Genomic DNA, 17,756 nt, shown 5'->3' on the forward strand with positions numbered 1-17,756 from the left:
GGGCGTGCAGTTCTTACATCTTCCCAGAATGAGAGAGCCGCGCTGTAGCCGTCTTTCAGCTATGGTGCTGTATTAAAGTGGTTAACAGATGGACACACATTACTGTGCAATCTGCTTTATATCTACCATAAGCCATGTAGTGTACGTTCTACCTAAACAATCCACATTTTTTAGTCAGGAAAGCCTTCCTACTACCTGTTTTTGAATGTTTTCATTTGCCCAAATCACTTTATATGTATAAGACACATGCAGCTGGGCTTGCTCTGCAACATTTGAACATTGCAAAACAATTCTAGTTCAATGTGCCTTTTTCCGTTATTATCCACTTAGACTACATCATCATTGAAAGATCTAAAGTAGATTGTACCATAAGGTAGTAACATCTATAGCCAGCATAAGCTTCCTGAATGCTTTTTATCACAAGCACCTGCTCTTCCTTTATAGAGGGTTTCTGAAAATCTGAATAAACCATTTTAATTTATCCGGTAGTAATAAAGCCAGAAGTCCTGAAGGAATCTTTATAGGAACCCCAGCAAAAAACTAAAAAAAAATTTCTCTCACCTTTCAGGCACGATTGTGTCAGCATCAGGTCTTGATGTTCTAAGAGCATCTTTGGATCCTCCTAAATTTGCAATCATAGAGAAAGGCATTGTTACAAGGTTAATTATCTCAGGTGAAAGATAAGCAGAATAAAATGTAAACTTTATATTATAAAGCAAGTCCACTCAAAAGTGATATTTTAGGCAGGCCATAAACAGAGCGAATAAATCATTGGCCAGGAACCGCTGATCGGCACAGTGGCACAGGGTCATTATGCCGCAGTAAAATTGAGGTAGGTGGTCTGCAAGCAGTTACTTATCTGCCAAACACTCACAGTAAATATACTGCGAGTGGGTGGCAAGTACAGGCACAATCACATACATGTACATGATGGCCTTCTTCCAGGGATGGGGTGCGTAGAATTTGGCAGCAGATTTTAGCCAATGATTTTGGCTGAAATCAGATGACCAGCTGTGACCAATCACACACAGAGTTCCGTGTTCGCAAACAACTCTGTGTACATAGAAACAGAGATCTGACTGTTTCTTCTCCCTAAAAAACAGGAAGAAAAAAACAGCCAGACCAGAAAGTAAAAGCAGCGAATATTATACAGTTAGGCACACAGTTAACCCCTTGATTGCCTTTAGATGTTAACCCCTTCCCAGCCAGTATCATTAGTACGTCAGTGTACAATATCACTGATCACTGCATTAGTGTCGCAAGCGACGTATCACTTAGTGACCCTCCCAGATTGTGTCTTTTAGTCAATGATTACTGGCATTACAGTATAGCATCTATAGCTGCATAAATTCCAGTATTTACACCATAGTTTGTAGGCGTCATAACTTTCACACAATCTGATAAATATACATTTATTGGCATTTGTTTTTTTTACCAAAGACATGTAGCACAATACATTTTGGCCTAAATTTATGAACAAGTTAATTTTTTTGTTATCAGATATGTTTTATAATAGAATGTAGAAAATGTTTTTTTTTTTTTTTTTTTCAAGGGGCGTGACTTGATGGCGAAGAGAGCGGACTTGTAACAGCACAGCTCCGGCTACCGAACGGGATCCTGCAGCCATCCTAGGTCCATTTTTCCCTCATACCGGCACCAAAATACTCCCCACAGTCATGGGTATACATTAGGCTGGAGCCCATGGTAAAATACGGGCCACCCGCGGCGGGACAGCTAGCCCGGTTCAGATGGCAAGATGGTACCGGGACACAGAGAAGTATGACACGCTGCAGCCGTCCCTTGCTGCTTCACACAGACAGCCTGCAGCTCTGGTGAGTGGCTCCGCTCCTGCTCCTGTTTGATACACAGTTTGATCCCCCCCGAATAATGAGGACAGCCCAGGCCCGAGTCCCCCTTCTACTGAACCTACACTGGCCACCATAATGCTAGCTATACAAGACTGTAAGGCTTCTCTTACTACCCAGATTGCATCCATCTGCATGGACTTGTCTCTATTGAAAAAGGATGTGCAAAACTTAAAAGGATAGAACGGGTACTAATGAAGAACGCATCAGTTCCATAGAGGATGTTGTACACTCCTTATCTTTTAATGTAAGCGACTACACAGGTGAAATGGCGGCCCCCTGCACAAAAATTGATGGATTTGGAAAATCATTCACGCAGGAACAATCTCCGCTTTGTGGGATTCCCAGAACGCGAGGAAGGCTCCCATCCCAAAAAATTCCTGTATAAATGGCCGAGAGATATTTTTGGAACAGACGCGCCCTCATTTTCTTATGTATTTGAACGTGTGCACCACACCCCTCCATGTCCCCCTGCTTCTGGAGCCCCCCCCCCCCCCCACGCTACATAATTGCACAGATCCTTAACTTTCAGGATAAAGTTGCCATAATACGTCTTGCAAGAGAAAGAGAAAAAGGCCCATTGCAATACAACGCAGATATCATTTCAGTGTACCCTGACTTTTCCGCAGATATCCAGCGACAATGCATATCCTTCGTGGCAGTAAAGGCCCGCCTACGCACTGAAGGTATACCTTATGCCATGCTTTTCCCCGCTAAACTACGCATTATCCATGATGGTAAAGCTCACTTTTACACTAACCCCAATGAAGCTATGGAATGGCTAAACGACCGGTATGGAAACCTACCAAGACGCAGAGCAGTGTAATCACAGGCAACCGAGTTTCCTGCATACCTCTATATGTTACGGTCTGGCAGTTTAATTACCCCTTACGTTATTGGGCAAAAGAGAGAGACCCACGCACACTATATCTTTTACAGATGTTTATGATGCTGAGGAAGAATGTTACCCGCTCTCCTACTGGTTATGAAACTTGAATCCTATAGTTTACAAACTGTCCAAGATAGAAGAGGGTCCCGTCCAGACTGGACCCTTTCATAATCCTTGAAGTCAAGCCCTCTATTACTATGGGCATGGAGTGCCCTCCCTTCTGCATCCTCCCAATTACAAGTAAGGGTCATCCTGAAGCCGGATCGATTTGATGCTATGACATCTTTCCCCTATCTCCTGTTGTATTGTTCGGGAGCCAAGCCAGACACCACAAAACCCCCGCACCAGCTGGTGACAAGGCCACGGAATAGAACTCAGTTCATTTAAGTGAAGGTTTTTTCGCCATTCAGGGATCCAAGGCTCGCTATGTTTGGGATGGCCGAGCGGGGAGGGGGGGTACAAGGTTTGTCAGGGACTAACTTTTTCTCTTTTTGGATGTCCTTAATTTTGGTTTTGTTTTTGAATACTTTTTTGCTTTGAACTTAGGTTTTTCATTTGTATTTATGTTGCCTTAACTTGCATAGTGCCTTATACTTGTTATTGCATGTCTCTGATTGTGTGCATCCCGGGAGGCATGACATGCATAAGTGTTCCTCGGCCACATGCTCTCGGAATGCATAACCTACACTGTTTGATGTGCCATGGCTAGTGCGTTAAAAATAATCTCCTAGAACGCTAGAGGGTTGAACTCTCCTCATAAACGATCCCTAGTGTTCTCAGTCCTGGAAAAGCAGCGTCCCCACAATATATTTGTCTCTAGGAGATACATCTGATTGATTCTAAAACAAGGTCCCTTAAGCCGCCCTGGCTGGCTCGCTCTCATCATGCTACTCATACAGGTCTCTGTTTTGTTAGCTAAATCTCTGCATGCGGAGGTTTTGCAAATCAAAACAGGCCCAGGAGGCAGGTATGTCATACTTATGATACAAATTGCCTCGATAAAGGACTTTGGTGTCATTCTATGTGCCTCCCCCATTTTCCGTAGATGTGTTGATAAAATTGTCACTTATGCTACTGACTAGACCCCCGGGGCCATTGTTGTATGTGGGGGAGTTCAATGCAGTGATGATCCCGGCCATGGACCGACTGGGGTGTGGGGGCAGATCCTAACACTCCTTTACTGATTGAGCCCAGGTGCATGGGCTTACCGAGATATGGAGGTAGAAACATCCAGATGGGTGCAAACTCTCCTGCCATTCGGACACTTTTCAAACCATGTCCCGCATAGAGATGGCATGTGGCACATGGGACATACTCCCGATGGTATCTGCAATATCCGACCTACCTAGAGGACTATCGGACCATGTTCCTTTGGCAGTGGATCTCCTTCTCCTTTCAGGTTCAGGCCTGATTGTGTGGCGCCTGAACTCTTACTGGTTGGGCACCTCTCTATGTTGAGGAAATCGCACGGGCCATTTCACAACTACCGGCACACAAGACACCAGGGCTAGATGGCTTCCCTGCTGAATGGTACTCCCAATTTCAGCACTTACTCTGCCCTTCTCTTCTGAAAACATATAATGCAGCCATGGCAGCTGGGACTCTTCCCCCCACAATGAGGGAAGCTCTAATTATTCTATTACTAAAACCATGCAAAGATCCACTTAAATACGATTCATATCTCCCAATTTCTGTTATAAACGTGGATGTTAAAATCCTTGCCAAAACATTGGCCAACCGTCTGAACAACGTAGTTGCAAAACTGGTCAAGTGCGATCAAAGGGCTTCATACCTAGTAGATCTACGAAAATGAACATTCGTAGACTGTTCCAAAATCTTCAATACCCACATGATTGTACACATACCCGAGCTATTGTGTCCTTAGACACATGTAATGCATTTGACAGTGTGGAATGGCTCTACATTTTTCAGGTAAAACTAGAAAAATTGGCCTAGTGCGAATAGCACAGCTGGTACCCCTGGGGATGTTTGAATGAGATAGACCAGTCCATAAAGTATAGTACAATATATTTATTCATAGAAAATAATACATACAGGTATGATAAAAAACGCTATAGTGGCAATATATGAAAAATTACTAGACAGGACATTAATAATGTGAACAATGGACTTGCGACTTATGTAAATTTTGAGAAGAATGCCGACATGTTTCGGACCAACCATCCTTTTTCCGAGGCATATATTTTATCTCGTATGTACATAGTCTAGAATGTAAATACAATTATATTAGTACAACTGTATACAGTTCAATACGTGCAAAAAGCTTGCAAGCAGGTCATAAATAACAATGCATAACAGAGTCCAAAAAACAGAACATGAATAATACATACCATCCAAGACCAAATACCAATAATGGCCATGGTGAGGGTATGCAAATGTTCAAAATTGCCACAATATGTAGAGCGTATGCCTGGCGTGGAATAAGCACTTTCACGCTGTAGGAAATAAGGCTGATTAGCCAAAAGTGTCCATGGTTGCTGTAGTTACAAGGTCTCCAATGGTAAGCCAGCTAGTTAGCTTCCACAGTATAACATCAGCAAAAAGTTGGAATGGAGTTGGTATATCTAGGCGATAAGGAGACTACATAAGGCTAATGAGTATAAATGGAGTATGAACAAATTAAAGCATCAGTAAGGAAGATGAAGTAGTATAATCTCACCTAGTCGATTGGAATGTGTGAAGATCCACAGCAGCATGCAACAGACAGCGTGCTAAACGCCGTCTGTGCATGCTATTATAAAACCCACAAGGGTAATGATTGTCAGCTGTGGGTAGGCGGTAGTAAGCCGCCTTCACAGCTGGAGCTGATGGGGCCAGTGGAAGCGCCAATGGCTGCTTCCTAACTGGCCACAGTGAGACCTCTGACGGGACAGCGCGGGGCATGGCCACGCCCAACAGTAGGCGGGGCCGTGTCCCACGTCATGACGTCACCGGCGCCCGGAAGCTGGGACGTCCGCACTCCGCGCTGAAGCACAAAACATACTATGGCGAGGTATAGGAACCCTGTCAATTGGGCGTAAAGACTGCACGCATTCCCATATGACCTGGGAGCGCGCAAGTCTCCCGCACGCAGGGTAACACAGTAACCATATATGGACTATGTATTGTCTAACCACAGCTGACAATCATTACCCTTATGGGTTATATAATAGCATGCACAGACGGCGTTTAGCACGCTGCCCGTTGCATGCCGCTGTGGATCTTCACACATTCCAATCGACTAGGTGAGACATTATACTACTTCATCTACCTTACTGATGCTTTCATTTGTTCATACTCCATTTGTACTCATTAGCCTTATGTACTCTCCTCATCGCCTAGATATACCAACTCCATTCCAACTTTTTGCTGATGTTATACTGTGGAAGCTAACTAGCTGGCTTCCCAGTGGAGACCTTGTAACTACAGCAACCATGGACACTTTTGGCTAATCAGCCTCATTTCCTATAGCGTAAAAGTGCTTATTCCACGCCAGGCATACGCTCTACATATTGTGGCAATTTTGAACATTTGCATACCCTCACCCCCTGCTGGCCATTATTGGTATTTGGTCTTGGATGATATGTATTATTCATGTTATCTTTTTTGGACTATATTATGCATTGTTATTTATGACCTGCTTGCAAGCTTTTTGCACGTATTGAACTGTATAAAGTTGTACTAATATAACTGTATTTACATGCTAGACTATGTACATACGAGATAAAATATATGCTTAGGAAAAAGGATGGTTGGTCCGAAACATGTCGGCATTCTTCTCAAAATTTACATAAGTCGCAAGTCCATTGTTCACATTATTATTATTAATGTCATGTCTAGTAATTTTTCATATATTGCCACTATAGCGTTTTTTATCATACATGTATAAATATATTGTACTATACTTTTTTACGGACTGGTCTATCTCACTCAAACATCCCCAGGGGTACCGGCTGTGCTATTCGCACTAGGCCAAACTTTCTAGTTTTGCTTTATTGGGATGTGATTGACTAGCCCAGTGTCGATCACCAACCTGCACAAATTAGATTGGTTTTGATTTTGTATCCTTTGGGTTTTAACCCATTATATCCCCCACTAGTGCATGGTGTTGATCCACACAAATATACTTTTCTTATTACCTAGCTATACTATTATTTATTACTTTCTTGTCATACGTGCTTGCTTGCATTACGGTCTGTAGCTATTTATTCTTTTGCCATGGCAGCATTTTTGGGTGATGAATGGGACAACTACATGAATCTTACCGCTAATAACTTTGCATCCAAGGAATCTGAGAAATGTGAATCTGATTTCAGAATCAACAATCTCACACACATTTTTCAAAAAAAAAAAGCCTCACTCCATTGGCACATTAAATCCTTTCAGGATTACCTCACTGAGGGCATCAACCCTTTTGGTTTACGTGTCCAAATTTTTCCTACTTTTGATGATATCACACCTGAATTTAAATCCTCATGGGAAGCTATTCTCACACAATGCTCAGCAGAGCTTATGAAATTATTGATCCTAGAATACCAACAAAGAATGACTGCATTAGATAGTAAGATAGAAGTTATTAGTCAACAACTATTGAAATTTAAAGAATTTTTTTTTTTCGGGGGGGGGGGGGGGGGAGAAGAATAGGGGTGAAAATAAAAGGGGGGGGAGACGAGAAATAAGAGGATAACAACACAACTCTGGCCTGACTGGGAACAGTAACAACCCAGGACCAGATATAGGGTATGTGGGACTGGGAGAGAAGTTTCTATGATGCTGTCCCTATATATTACCATTAACCTAGCCTGCTCTCTCTTTGGACTTATATATTATACTATAAAGGGAGTAAGAGGCTAAGGGAATAGAATTAATTGTTATGCTCGGTTTATTATGTACGAATATGGAAATTCGATGTATGACTCTTAGATTGCTTATGTAAAATTCCATTCTTGCTTATATGAGGAAAAGAAAATGGAAAGGAAAAAAAATAAATAAAGAAAGAAATTGAAAAAAAAAAAAAAGAAATTTAAAGACCATTCCTTATATACCACACTTGACAAACAGCTCAATGAGAGATTTGATAAGTTTAAAAAGGAGACCCTCCTCAAAAAGGAAAAAAAAAAATTCAGAGATAAAAAAGCGTTTCTGGAAACCCGAGCCTATAGGTGGCTTGATTCACGGCATCCACCGCGCCCTGTGGTTTCCACACGTGGCGTGTCTAAATCTAACCACACTCAATACAACGACAATTCATCAGCTACACGTACTGATACTGCCATTGCCCATGACCAACCTTACGGTCCACGCCGTCAAAAACGTGGCCGCCCTAAAACTACATCATGTGACGATTCCTCTGACATAGAGGGCTCCACACAGTTACGGGCCAACCATTTGTCACCAGCCGCCATGGCTTACGACAATAACCTTCCACTGATGTCTGCCAGATCTAATTCATTGCCTACTCCTACACGCCAAAGCGATTATTTTTTATTTATTTTTTTACAAAATGCGGGCCTCACAACTATTTCAACAAACACATCCCAAACTGCACAAGCCCAAAAAATAAATCCCCTCACTTCTCACTCATTTAACCTAATTAATTTGTCTGATTATCACCTATCCTCCCATGAAATTTCAGTATTACAAAAAGGTCTCACTTTTTGTCCTGTATCACAAATCGACAAATTTTCGGTTATAAAAGACATTCACCTTTTTATCCGCAACTTACTACTACAAAGTCTATATTCTAAAACCCCACTCACTGATTGGGCACTTCACACTTTTACTGAGGCATCTGCAGTTCAGGATCTTATTGACCTTCTTGATGAAAATGCACTCATTGATTTGATTGACACTATTGATCTTGACCACATTCTTGCCGAGGTTGACAGTGATTCAGGCATCACTAGGCCACATACTTCTATAAAAAAGAAATCCAGTCTATATCCATCCCCTAGTATCAATCCTAACGCAGCTTTATTTCTTAAATTGGTAACACGTGAACTACGTCAATTCAAACCTACTTCTAGGCATCACAGAAACCTTACATACCATGAACATCTTGCCCTCCAGAATCTTAAAGCGAATTCTTCCACTGTTATCAAACCGGCCGATAAAGGCGGGAATATAGTTATTCAAAATAAGTCTGACTATGAAGCAATGTGTACAGCAATTCTCTCTGATAAAAATTGTTATAGAACTATATCACATTCCTTGATCCAAGGCTTCACTCAACAACTTTACAGTTTAATCGACCAGGCATTTAATCAACACTTTATTGACATTAATTAATCTGACTTTATTAATCTACACGTGACTTCGCTAGGGCGGCTTTCCCTCGCAAAGCCACCTTTTATGCACTTCCTAAAGTGCACAAAAATCACACACATCCACCCGGTCGAACTATTGGGTCAGGCCGTGGCAGTCTTACTGACAGCCGCAGCAAATGTTGACAAATTGTTGCAAACTCTTGTAACCACTCTACCTTCATATATACAGCACACCACACATCTACTTCGGGTTTTGGACGGCCTCCTCGTCGATGGTGACACTCTGTTGGTCACCATGGACATGGAGGCACTCTATAGTTCTATCCCTCACCAGCTGGGTCTCACGACCATACGCCAAATCTTAATATCTTCTCAGTTTTATTCGCAAGAACTAACAGAATTCATAATACAATCATTGGAATTTATACTTCCACATAATTTGTTTTCCTTTGGGTGTTCCCACTACCTCCCGGTGCAGGGCGTAGCCATGGGCACCTGTTGTGCCCCGGCATACGCCAATCTGTACCTGGGGGAGTGGGAACGCTCACTCTTTTCTGATCCCAAGGCATCCCAGTTTTGTCGCCATGTGGCAACTTGGTATCTCTACATTGACGATATTCTGTTTTTCTGGAATGGTCCAATAGAATTACTACATCAATTTTTAAAATTTCTCAATTCTGAGAACAAATTAAATTTAAAATTTACCATGACGTGCGCTACTTCTATTATCTCTTTCTTAGACATGACTATCATTAAAGATCATGAAGGCCATCTGCAAAGCAAATTGTTTCGTAAACCTACTGCTGGCAACACTATTCTGTCAGCTGACAGCTTCCATCCTAAGCCCTTATTACAATCCATCCCATATGCACAATATCTACGTGCCCGACGTAATTGCTCTACTGATGAATTTTTCAATCATGAAGCTGCCTTACTCAGAGAGAGGCTCTTAGCCCGTGGTTACTCCAACAAAACTCTAAAAATGGCATATAAAAAAGCCGAAGTCAAAAACCGTCATGACCTACTCTTTCATAAACGCACTACATCACGTTCTCCCCCTCGCATTATTCTTTCTTATTGTCAACAGCATCGGCAGATGAAAAACATAGTATCAAGATATTGGCACATTTTAACTACAGATAATAGTCTCGCACCTTTTGTTCCAGCTCAGCCACTATTCACGTATAGAAGGGCCCTCTCTATACGCGACAAACTTGTTCGTAGTGAATATTCTCATATTCCTTCCAAGACTACCAAATTACGGGGTACTTACCCCTGTGGTAACTGCGGATATTGCATATACATTAATACCACTAGCACTGTTGTGTTACCTAACCAACAGGTTTTCAATCCTTATTATGTCAACTGTCACACAGAGGGGGTTGTCTACCTGCTATTATGTGAATGTGGCTGTTATGTCGGTAAGACTAAATTACCATTTTGGAAACGCATTTACCGCCACATTACTAGTATTAACACTGAAGATCCTGACCTCCCGATTGGTCGACACTGTATTACGGGTTCATCCAGACCATACAAAACACGTAAGATTTTTGGCTTTAGATCATATCCCCCCCCAATATTCGGGGAGGTGATTATAATAAACTTTTACTACAAAGCGAATTAAAGAGGAAGTAAACCCTGATGAGTTTACTTCCTCTTTCATTCCCTGCAAAGGCAAAGCATAATGGACTACTATGCATCGCATAGTAGCCCATTATGTGTCACTTACCTGACACAGGAGCCAGCGAAGTCGCCGCTGTCCCCTGTAGTCCGCCGCATCCATCTTGTTGGTGGGGTCTCGCAGCTCCGCCGCTGTCATTCGGCGAAGCCGCGATGACGTCACTCCCGCGCATGCGCACGGGAGCCGACACGCGCGGCAGCTCCGCCGTTTGAATAAATATTTCCTAAACCATATAGGTTTAGGAGATATTGCTTGGACCTACAGGTAAGCCTTAATCTAGGCTTACCTGTAGGTCAAAGTGGTTTGTAAGGGTTTACAACCACTTTAAGGTGGATTTTCCACCTGAACGCTACTTCACCCCCCGGCCTCAATGAAGCCTTCAACTTTAGACCCTTTTTGGAGGGCTTCTAATCCAGGGTTTGCGAACTTGACCTTTAACGATCTTCCTGCCCCTTTTTTGTTCAGCCGGTGGTTGTGAACTTGATCTTTAATGTTTGTTTAACTGATATTATGACATTGCCATATGTCTTTGTGGTGTGCGATTGTCTGCCGATGCTGTCGACATTTATTTTTGGTCTTCCTGGATGCTAATTAATATTACTTTTTGGGTATTTTCCATTACAATTATCATGCTTATACTGCTTATGTCATTTATTTTCTTATTTACTATGTACATTAAATACTTTTTTTTTCGTATGTATTGTTTTTTTACCTGCCAACACCATTGCCATATTCCACCAGGGGGCATTTGTATATTTTGTATTTTTTATATACTCATTTATGTATACCACAATTATATTTTTTCTCCCCTCAATACATAGTCCATATATGGTTACTGTGTTACCCTGCGTGCGGGAGACTTGCGCGCTCCCAGGTCATATGGGATGCGTGCAGTCTTTAAGCCCAATTGGCGGGGTTCCTATACCTCGCCATGGTATGTTTGCACTCCAGCATGGAGCGCGGATGTCCGGTCAGAGATCTCACTGTGGCTGGTTAGAAAGCAGCCATTGGCGCTTCCACCGGCCCCATCAGCTCCAGATGTGGAGGTGGCTTACTGCAGCCTAACCACAGCTGACAATCATTACCCTTGTGGGTTATGTAATGGCATGAACAGACTGTGTTTAGCCCGCTGCCTGTTGCATGCCGCTGTGGATCTTCACGCATTCCAATCGACTAGGTGAGACATTATACTACGTCTTCTACCTTACTGATGCTTTAATTTGTTCATACTCCATTTATACTCATTAGCCTTACGTACTCACCTTATCGCCTAGATATACCAACTCCATTCCAAATTTTTGTTGATGTTATACTGTGGAAGCTAACTAGCTGGCTTCCCAGTGGAGACCTTGTAACTACAGCAACCATGGACACTTTTGGCTAATCAGCCTTATTTCCTACAGCGTAAAAGTGCTTATTCCACACCAGGCATATGCTCTACATATTGTAGCAATTTTGAACATTTGCATACCCTCACCCCCTGCTGGCCATTATTGGTATTTGGTCTTGGATGATATGTATTATTCATGTTATGTTTTTTGGACTCTATTATGCATTGTTATTTATGACCTGCTTGCAAGCTTTTTGCACGTATTGAACTGTATACAGTTGTACTAATATAAAATTGTATTTACATTCTAGACTATGTACATACAAGATAAAATATATGCCTAGGAAAAAGGATGGTTGGTCCGAAACATTTCGGCATTCTTCTCAAAATTTACATAAGTCGCAAGTCCATTGTTCACATTATTAATGTCCTGTCTAGTAATTTTTAATATATTGCCACTATAGCGTTTTTTATCATACATGTATGTAATATTTTCTACGAATAAATATATTGTACTATACTTTTTTATGGACTGGTCTATCTCATTCAAACATCCCCAGGGGTACCGGCTGTGCTATTCGCACTAGGCCAATCTTTCTAGTTTTGCTTTATTGGGATGTGATTGACCAGCCCAGTGTCAATCGCCAGCCTGCACAAATTATATTGGTTTTTATCTTTTTCAGGTAGTGCAACAGTATGGCTTCGGCCCTGGTATCATTGCCTGGAAAAAACTCCTGTACACCTCGCCACAGGCTCGTATACGAGTCAACTCTTATACTACAGACACATTTTCAATTACCAGAGGCACTATGCAGGGGTGTCTGTTGTGACCCCTCCTATTTGCCCTGGCTATGGAGCCACTGGCAATATGTATTCGTTGCTCCCAGCAAATTAAGGGCCTCCCTATCGTCACAATAGAAGAGTGTATCTCGCTATATGCAGACGACACTCTGGTATACTTCGCTAACACCCAGGAATCCTTGAAGACACTGCTACTTGAAATAGATAAATTTGGCGGCTACTCTGGATTTCGGGTGAGTTTGTGTCCATTACTAGACCAATTACTAAAACAGACGAAACAATGGATGGACCTTCCCGTAGATTTAATGGGAGGGGCCAACGTCCTAATATGATCCATTTACCAAAATGATTGTATGTACTAGACACCACACCATGCAGAATCCCTAGGTCTATATTTAAAAAGATTGATACGATCTGCACAACGTTTTTATGGAATGGTAAATACCCCAGAGTGGCGTCGGAGTCACTACGGTTGCCAACGCATCTGGCGGGGCTGGCATTCCCCAACTTTTACTTATATTACTTGGCTTCCCAACTGGTCCATATTCATGACTGGCTCCACCCTGCTGCAGCAAATGCCTCCACATCTACTGCAGGGGCCATTGCCTCCTCTCTGGAAACCCTCCATAATCTTAAATACCGAGGCCGGGCTCCACCCGCCCAGTCACAACTATGCTAACCACCTTATCTCTGTTTAAAACAATTGTCTCCAAAATCACAAAAGAACCATGGTCAACATCTCCAAATAACCCCCTGTGGTTTAACCCTAACTCACTATAAAAGGAACTATACTCTCTACCTGATCCGAAACGGTGGTACTCCAAAGGGGTTAATACCTGTGCCACCTATATGACGCACAGGTCCTTCCAACAATTGCGGGCTGACTTTGATCTAACACGTTCATATATGTTGTTCTACTACCAACTCCGACATGCCTTACATACCCTGACCCCACTAAACTTATTTCCACATACTATGCTACCCTCATGACTGATAACCCCAGATTTCAAAAAGCTCAGATAAAATGGACTCCACACTGACAGAGCAGGAATGGACAGAATTTTGTTAAACATATAAGAGGTCAGTAATAGCATCCTAAGACCAGGTCATTAATATAAAAAAAAATGTCATCAGACTTAACCCCTACCAGGTTATTTAAATTAGGATTGGTACCCAAAGCAGAATGCTTTAGGGGATGTGGCCAGACGGCAGATTTCATACATTGTTTCTGGACCTGTTCAATTGTTCAGGAATTCTGGGCAGAAATGGGGACCTTCATTTCAGTGGCAATAGGTCTCCCAAACATTTTACACCCCAAGAATTGCCTGCTGGGAATTTTTGGGGATCTGCACATTTCAACGTATGCAAAAATACTTCTCCGTATCCTCCGTTTTTTTGCAAGGAAAACTCAGATACCCCTAAAATCCCTATGGCTAAAACTGAACAATGACTCGATACCTCTATATAAACTCCCATTTGAGGTCTGAAAAAAAAGAAAAAAAAGAAAAAACATTTAACAAGATCTGAAACAGATGGCTGGCCAGCCCATTAACCCTTCCACAAGGCAAATGATTATCTATTCAATCTTCCTAATAGATGAAACACACCTGAACCATGTATACTTTCCTGTGGTGGTTAAGTGGACAGAGCAATACATACTGTATATTCTTGGCAATTTGTACTGAATGACTACGAGAGACTTAATATACGTATAAATTGTTTATTGAGCACTTCTGTGGACTTCTGCAATAACGTAATGCTGTGAATCAAAGTTTCCTTTTTTTTATATATCTGTGTATGTTGACACAAAGGTCAATAAAAATATCTTTAACCGCTTCCCACCCGCCCTATAGCCGAATGACGGCCTTAGAGCGGGCGGCTTCCTTCGCCTGGCCGTCCCTGGACGGCCTGGTGTTTACTTCCGCAATGCGCGCCGCCGCGGGCGCGCATCGCGGAAGTTCTGTGTTTGCCGTGTCCCCCGGGGACAGGCAAACACAGATCGCTGTAAACGGCCAATCACAGCGGCCGTTTACAGCGTGATCGGCGTGTCCAATGGGAGATGATCTCATATGTAAGTTAAAAACAAAGTGCCATCCTCCCCCAGAGCCATCCTCCCCCCCAGTGCCATCCCCCCCAGTGCCATGCCGCCCCAGTGCCATGCCGCCCCAGTGCCATCCACCCCACCCCAGTGCCACCTGCCCGCAGTGCTATCTGTCCCCAGTGCCACCTGTTGTCAGTGCCATTTGTCCCCAGTGCCATCTGTCCCCAGTGCCACCTGTTGTCAGTGCCATTTGTCCCCAGTGCCATCTGTCATCAGTGCCACGTATAAGTGGCATCTGTCATCAGTGCCACGTGTTATTAGTGCCACATAGTGCCATCTGTCATCAGTGCCACGTATTAGTGCCATCTGTCATCAGTGCCACGTATCAGTGCCATTTGTCATCAGTGCCACCTGTCAGTGTCACGTGCCATCTGTTGTCAGTGTCACGTGTCATCAATGCCACTTATCAGTGCCATCTGTCATCAGTGTCACGCGTCATTGGTGCCACGTATTAGTGCCATCTGTCACCGGTGGCACGTATTAGTGCCACGTGTCATCAGTGCCACGTATTAGTGCCACCTGTCATCAGTGCCACATATTAGTGTCATCTGTCATCAGTGCCACATATTAGTGCCATCTGTCATCAGTGCCACATATTAGTGCCATCTGTCATCAGTGCCACATATTAGTGCCATCTGTCATCAGTGCCACGTGTCATCAGTGCCACGTGTCATCAGTGCCACGTATAAGTGTCGTCATTGCCACGTATCAGTGCCATCTGTCATCAGTGTCACGTGTCATTGTCCTGGTATTTCAAAAGTGTAATAAGTAGTCAACAAGTTAGATGTGTAATTTATGCTTCTAGAACACGTGATGGCGCTCACTGCATGTTGGGCCTCTCTATGTGGCCAGGCTGTGAAAAAGTCCCACACATGTAGTATTGTAATACTCAGGAGGAGTAGCAGAATTTTTTGGGGGGTGTCATTTGTGGTATACACGTGCCATGTGAGAGAAATAACCTATTACAATGACAATTTTGTGGAGAAAAAAAAAAAATGAAAAATCTTCATTTTGCAAAGAATTGTGGGAAAAAAATGACAACATCAAAAAGCTCACTATGCCTCTTACTAAATACCTTGGAATGTCTACTTTCCAAAAATGGGTTATTTGGGGGGTATTTGTACTTTCCTGACTTGTTCGGGTCACAAGAAGCGAGATAGGCCACCAGTACATCAGATGTGATCAATTTTGTGCGATTCGCACCACAGCTTGTAGACTCTATAACTTTCACAAAGACCAAATAATATCCACTAATTTGGGTTATTTTTACCAAAGATATGTAGCAGTATAAATTGTGGCCAAAATTTATGAAGAAAAATTAATAATTTGCATAATTCTGTCACAGAAACAAAGAAATATACGTTTTTTTTTCAAAATTTTCGGTCTTTTTTCATTTATAGCGCAAAAAATAAAAACCCCAGAGGTGATCAAATACCACCAAAAGAAAGCTCTATTTGTGGGAAAAAAAGGACACAAAATTCATTTGGGTACAGTGTTGCATGACTGAGTAATTGTCATTCAAAGTGTGAGAGCACCGAAAGCTGAAAATTGGTCTGGTCAGGAAGGGTGTTTAAGTGCCCAGTAAGCAAGTGGTTAAAAAAAAAAAAGTTTTTTTTTTTTTCAAAAAATTGTCAGAGTTTTGTTTTTTATATAAACAAAAAACTGTGGTGATCAAATACCACCAAAAGAAAGCTCTTTTTGTGAAAAAATGATATAAATGTAATTTGTTTGGAGTGTTGCATGACAATTGCCAATTAACGTAGCACAGTCCTGAATAGCAAAATAAGCCCTGGTCATGAAGGGGGTAAAACCTTCCAGAGTTCAAGTGGTTAAAAAAAAAAATGTATTTCTGTCTGTGCATGCAACTGGAGCTACATAGGTTTGTTTACAAACAAACCTCATGTGGTCACCAAGTCATTGCTGTAAGAGTGTTCACAGAATCTGGTTAGCTCCTGATAGTTACCAGTGAAGCCCACCTGGCAGTGTGGTCTCACAGCTAGCAATGTGCATAGTTGCATGTTCCTAGCTGTGAAAGAGAACGTAAATTAAACGTTTCCACAGCATGGGGTTTTGTTCCAAGGAAATTTTATTTACAGATGGCAGCCACAAATCAGTTAAAAGGAAAGCTCTCACATGAGATATAGTTAGTTACTGCTGACGACCTCTTTGAAAATGCTGGTTTGTTTGTTCATTTCTTGGTGGAGAAGGGCTAAAAAAAAAAAAAAAGAACCCTGTACAACACCAATAACAAAAACCATTTTCAATTCTATGTACAAATTGAAGTTGTTATAATAATTAGCAATTTCTGCCCCTTACCTTCACCGCCATCACTCCACCCTCTCTGTACTTCCTCATCTTCATCTCCAGAGTCCCTCGCCAGCACAGCACCGCGCCCCATCCGCCGTATAGCTGCACCTGGAGTTTTCTCAATAGCCAATGGTGCCTGCGTTCCAGGTACCAACATAGAGTCATCCTCGCTCTCCTCTGCTACGGTTGTCTCCACCTCAATTTTTTTCAGTATGGTGTATCGACAAGCCACATCAGCGAAAAGCAAAAAGTCACCGTTAGACAAAGAGTAGCGCACATCTGGCTCCAGGGCCACCTTGCTGCGCCGAGTTTTGTTCAGGCTGCCATTGTCACAGATGGTATGACAGTCCCCAGTAACACACAAGACGGCATGTTTCTTTGACACAGACTGGGCTGGCAGGGTGATATCACAACTGGAGTGACGCCCAATGACATTGGAGCCTGGGTAGATGGGGAAATCTGTAAACACAATATAAAAGCGAGGTCAGAAAAAAAAAACAACATCTAAAATGG

The 17,756-nt window shown here is 42.5% G+C and overlaps 1 protein-coding gene across 5 annotated transcripts in view; it reads right to left on the reverse strand.

Moving 5' to 3' along the window:
* Positions 1-17,756, reverse strand: part of MDC1 (mediator of DNA damage checkpoint 1) — a 165,098-nt gene that overhangs the window by 103,968 nt on the left and 43,374 nt on the right. For all 5 annotated transcript variants that reach the window (XM_077463035.1, XM_077462870.1, XM_077462953.1 and 2 more), the window contains 2 exons: positions 17,253-17,702; positions 562-622 (listed from right to left, as the gene is read on the reverse strand). In XM_077463035.1, the coding sequence (XP_077319161.1) occupies positions 562-622; positions 17,253-17,702 (511 nt within the window). The remainder of the gene's footprint in view (positions 1-561; positions 623-17,252; positions 17,703-17,756) is intronic.

This window comes from Lithobates pipiens, unplaced genomic scaffold (genome assembly GCF_037356315.1).
Source record: "Lithobates pipiens isolate NorthernLeopardFrog02 unplaced genomic scaffold, aLitPip1_a1.2 Scaffold_1, whole genome shotgun sequence".
Lineage (NCBI taxonomy): Eukaryota > Metazoa > Chordata > Amphibia > Anura > Ranidae > Lithobates > Lithobates pipiens.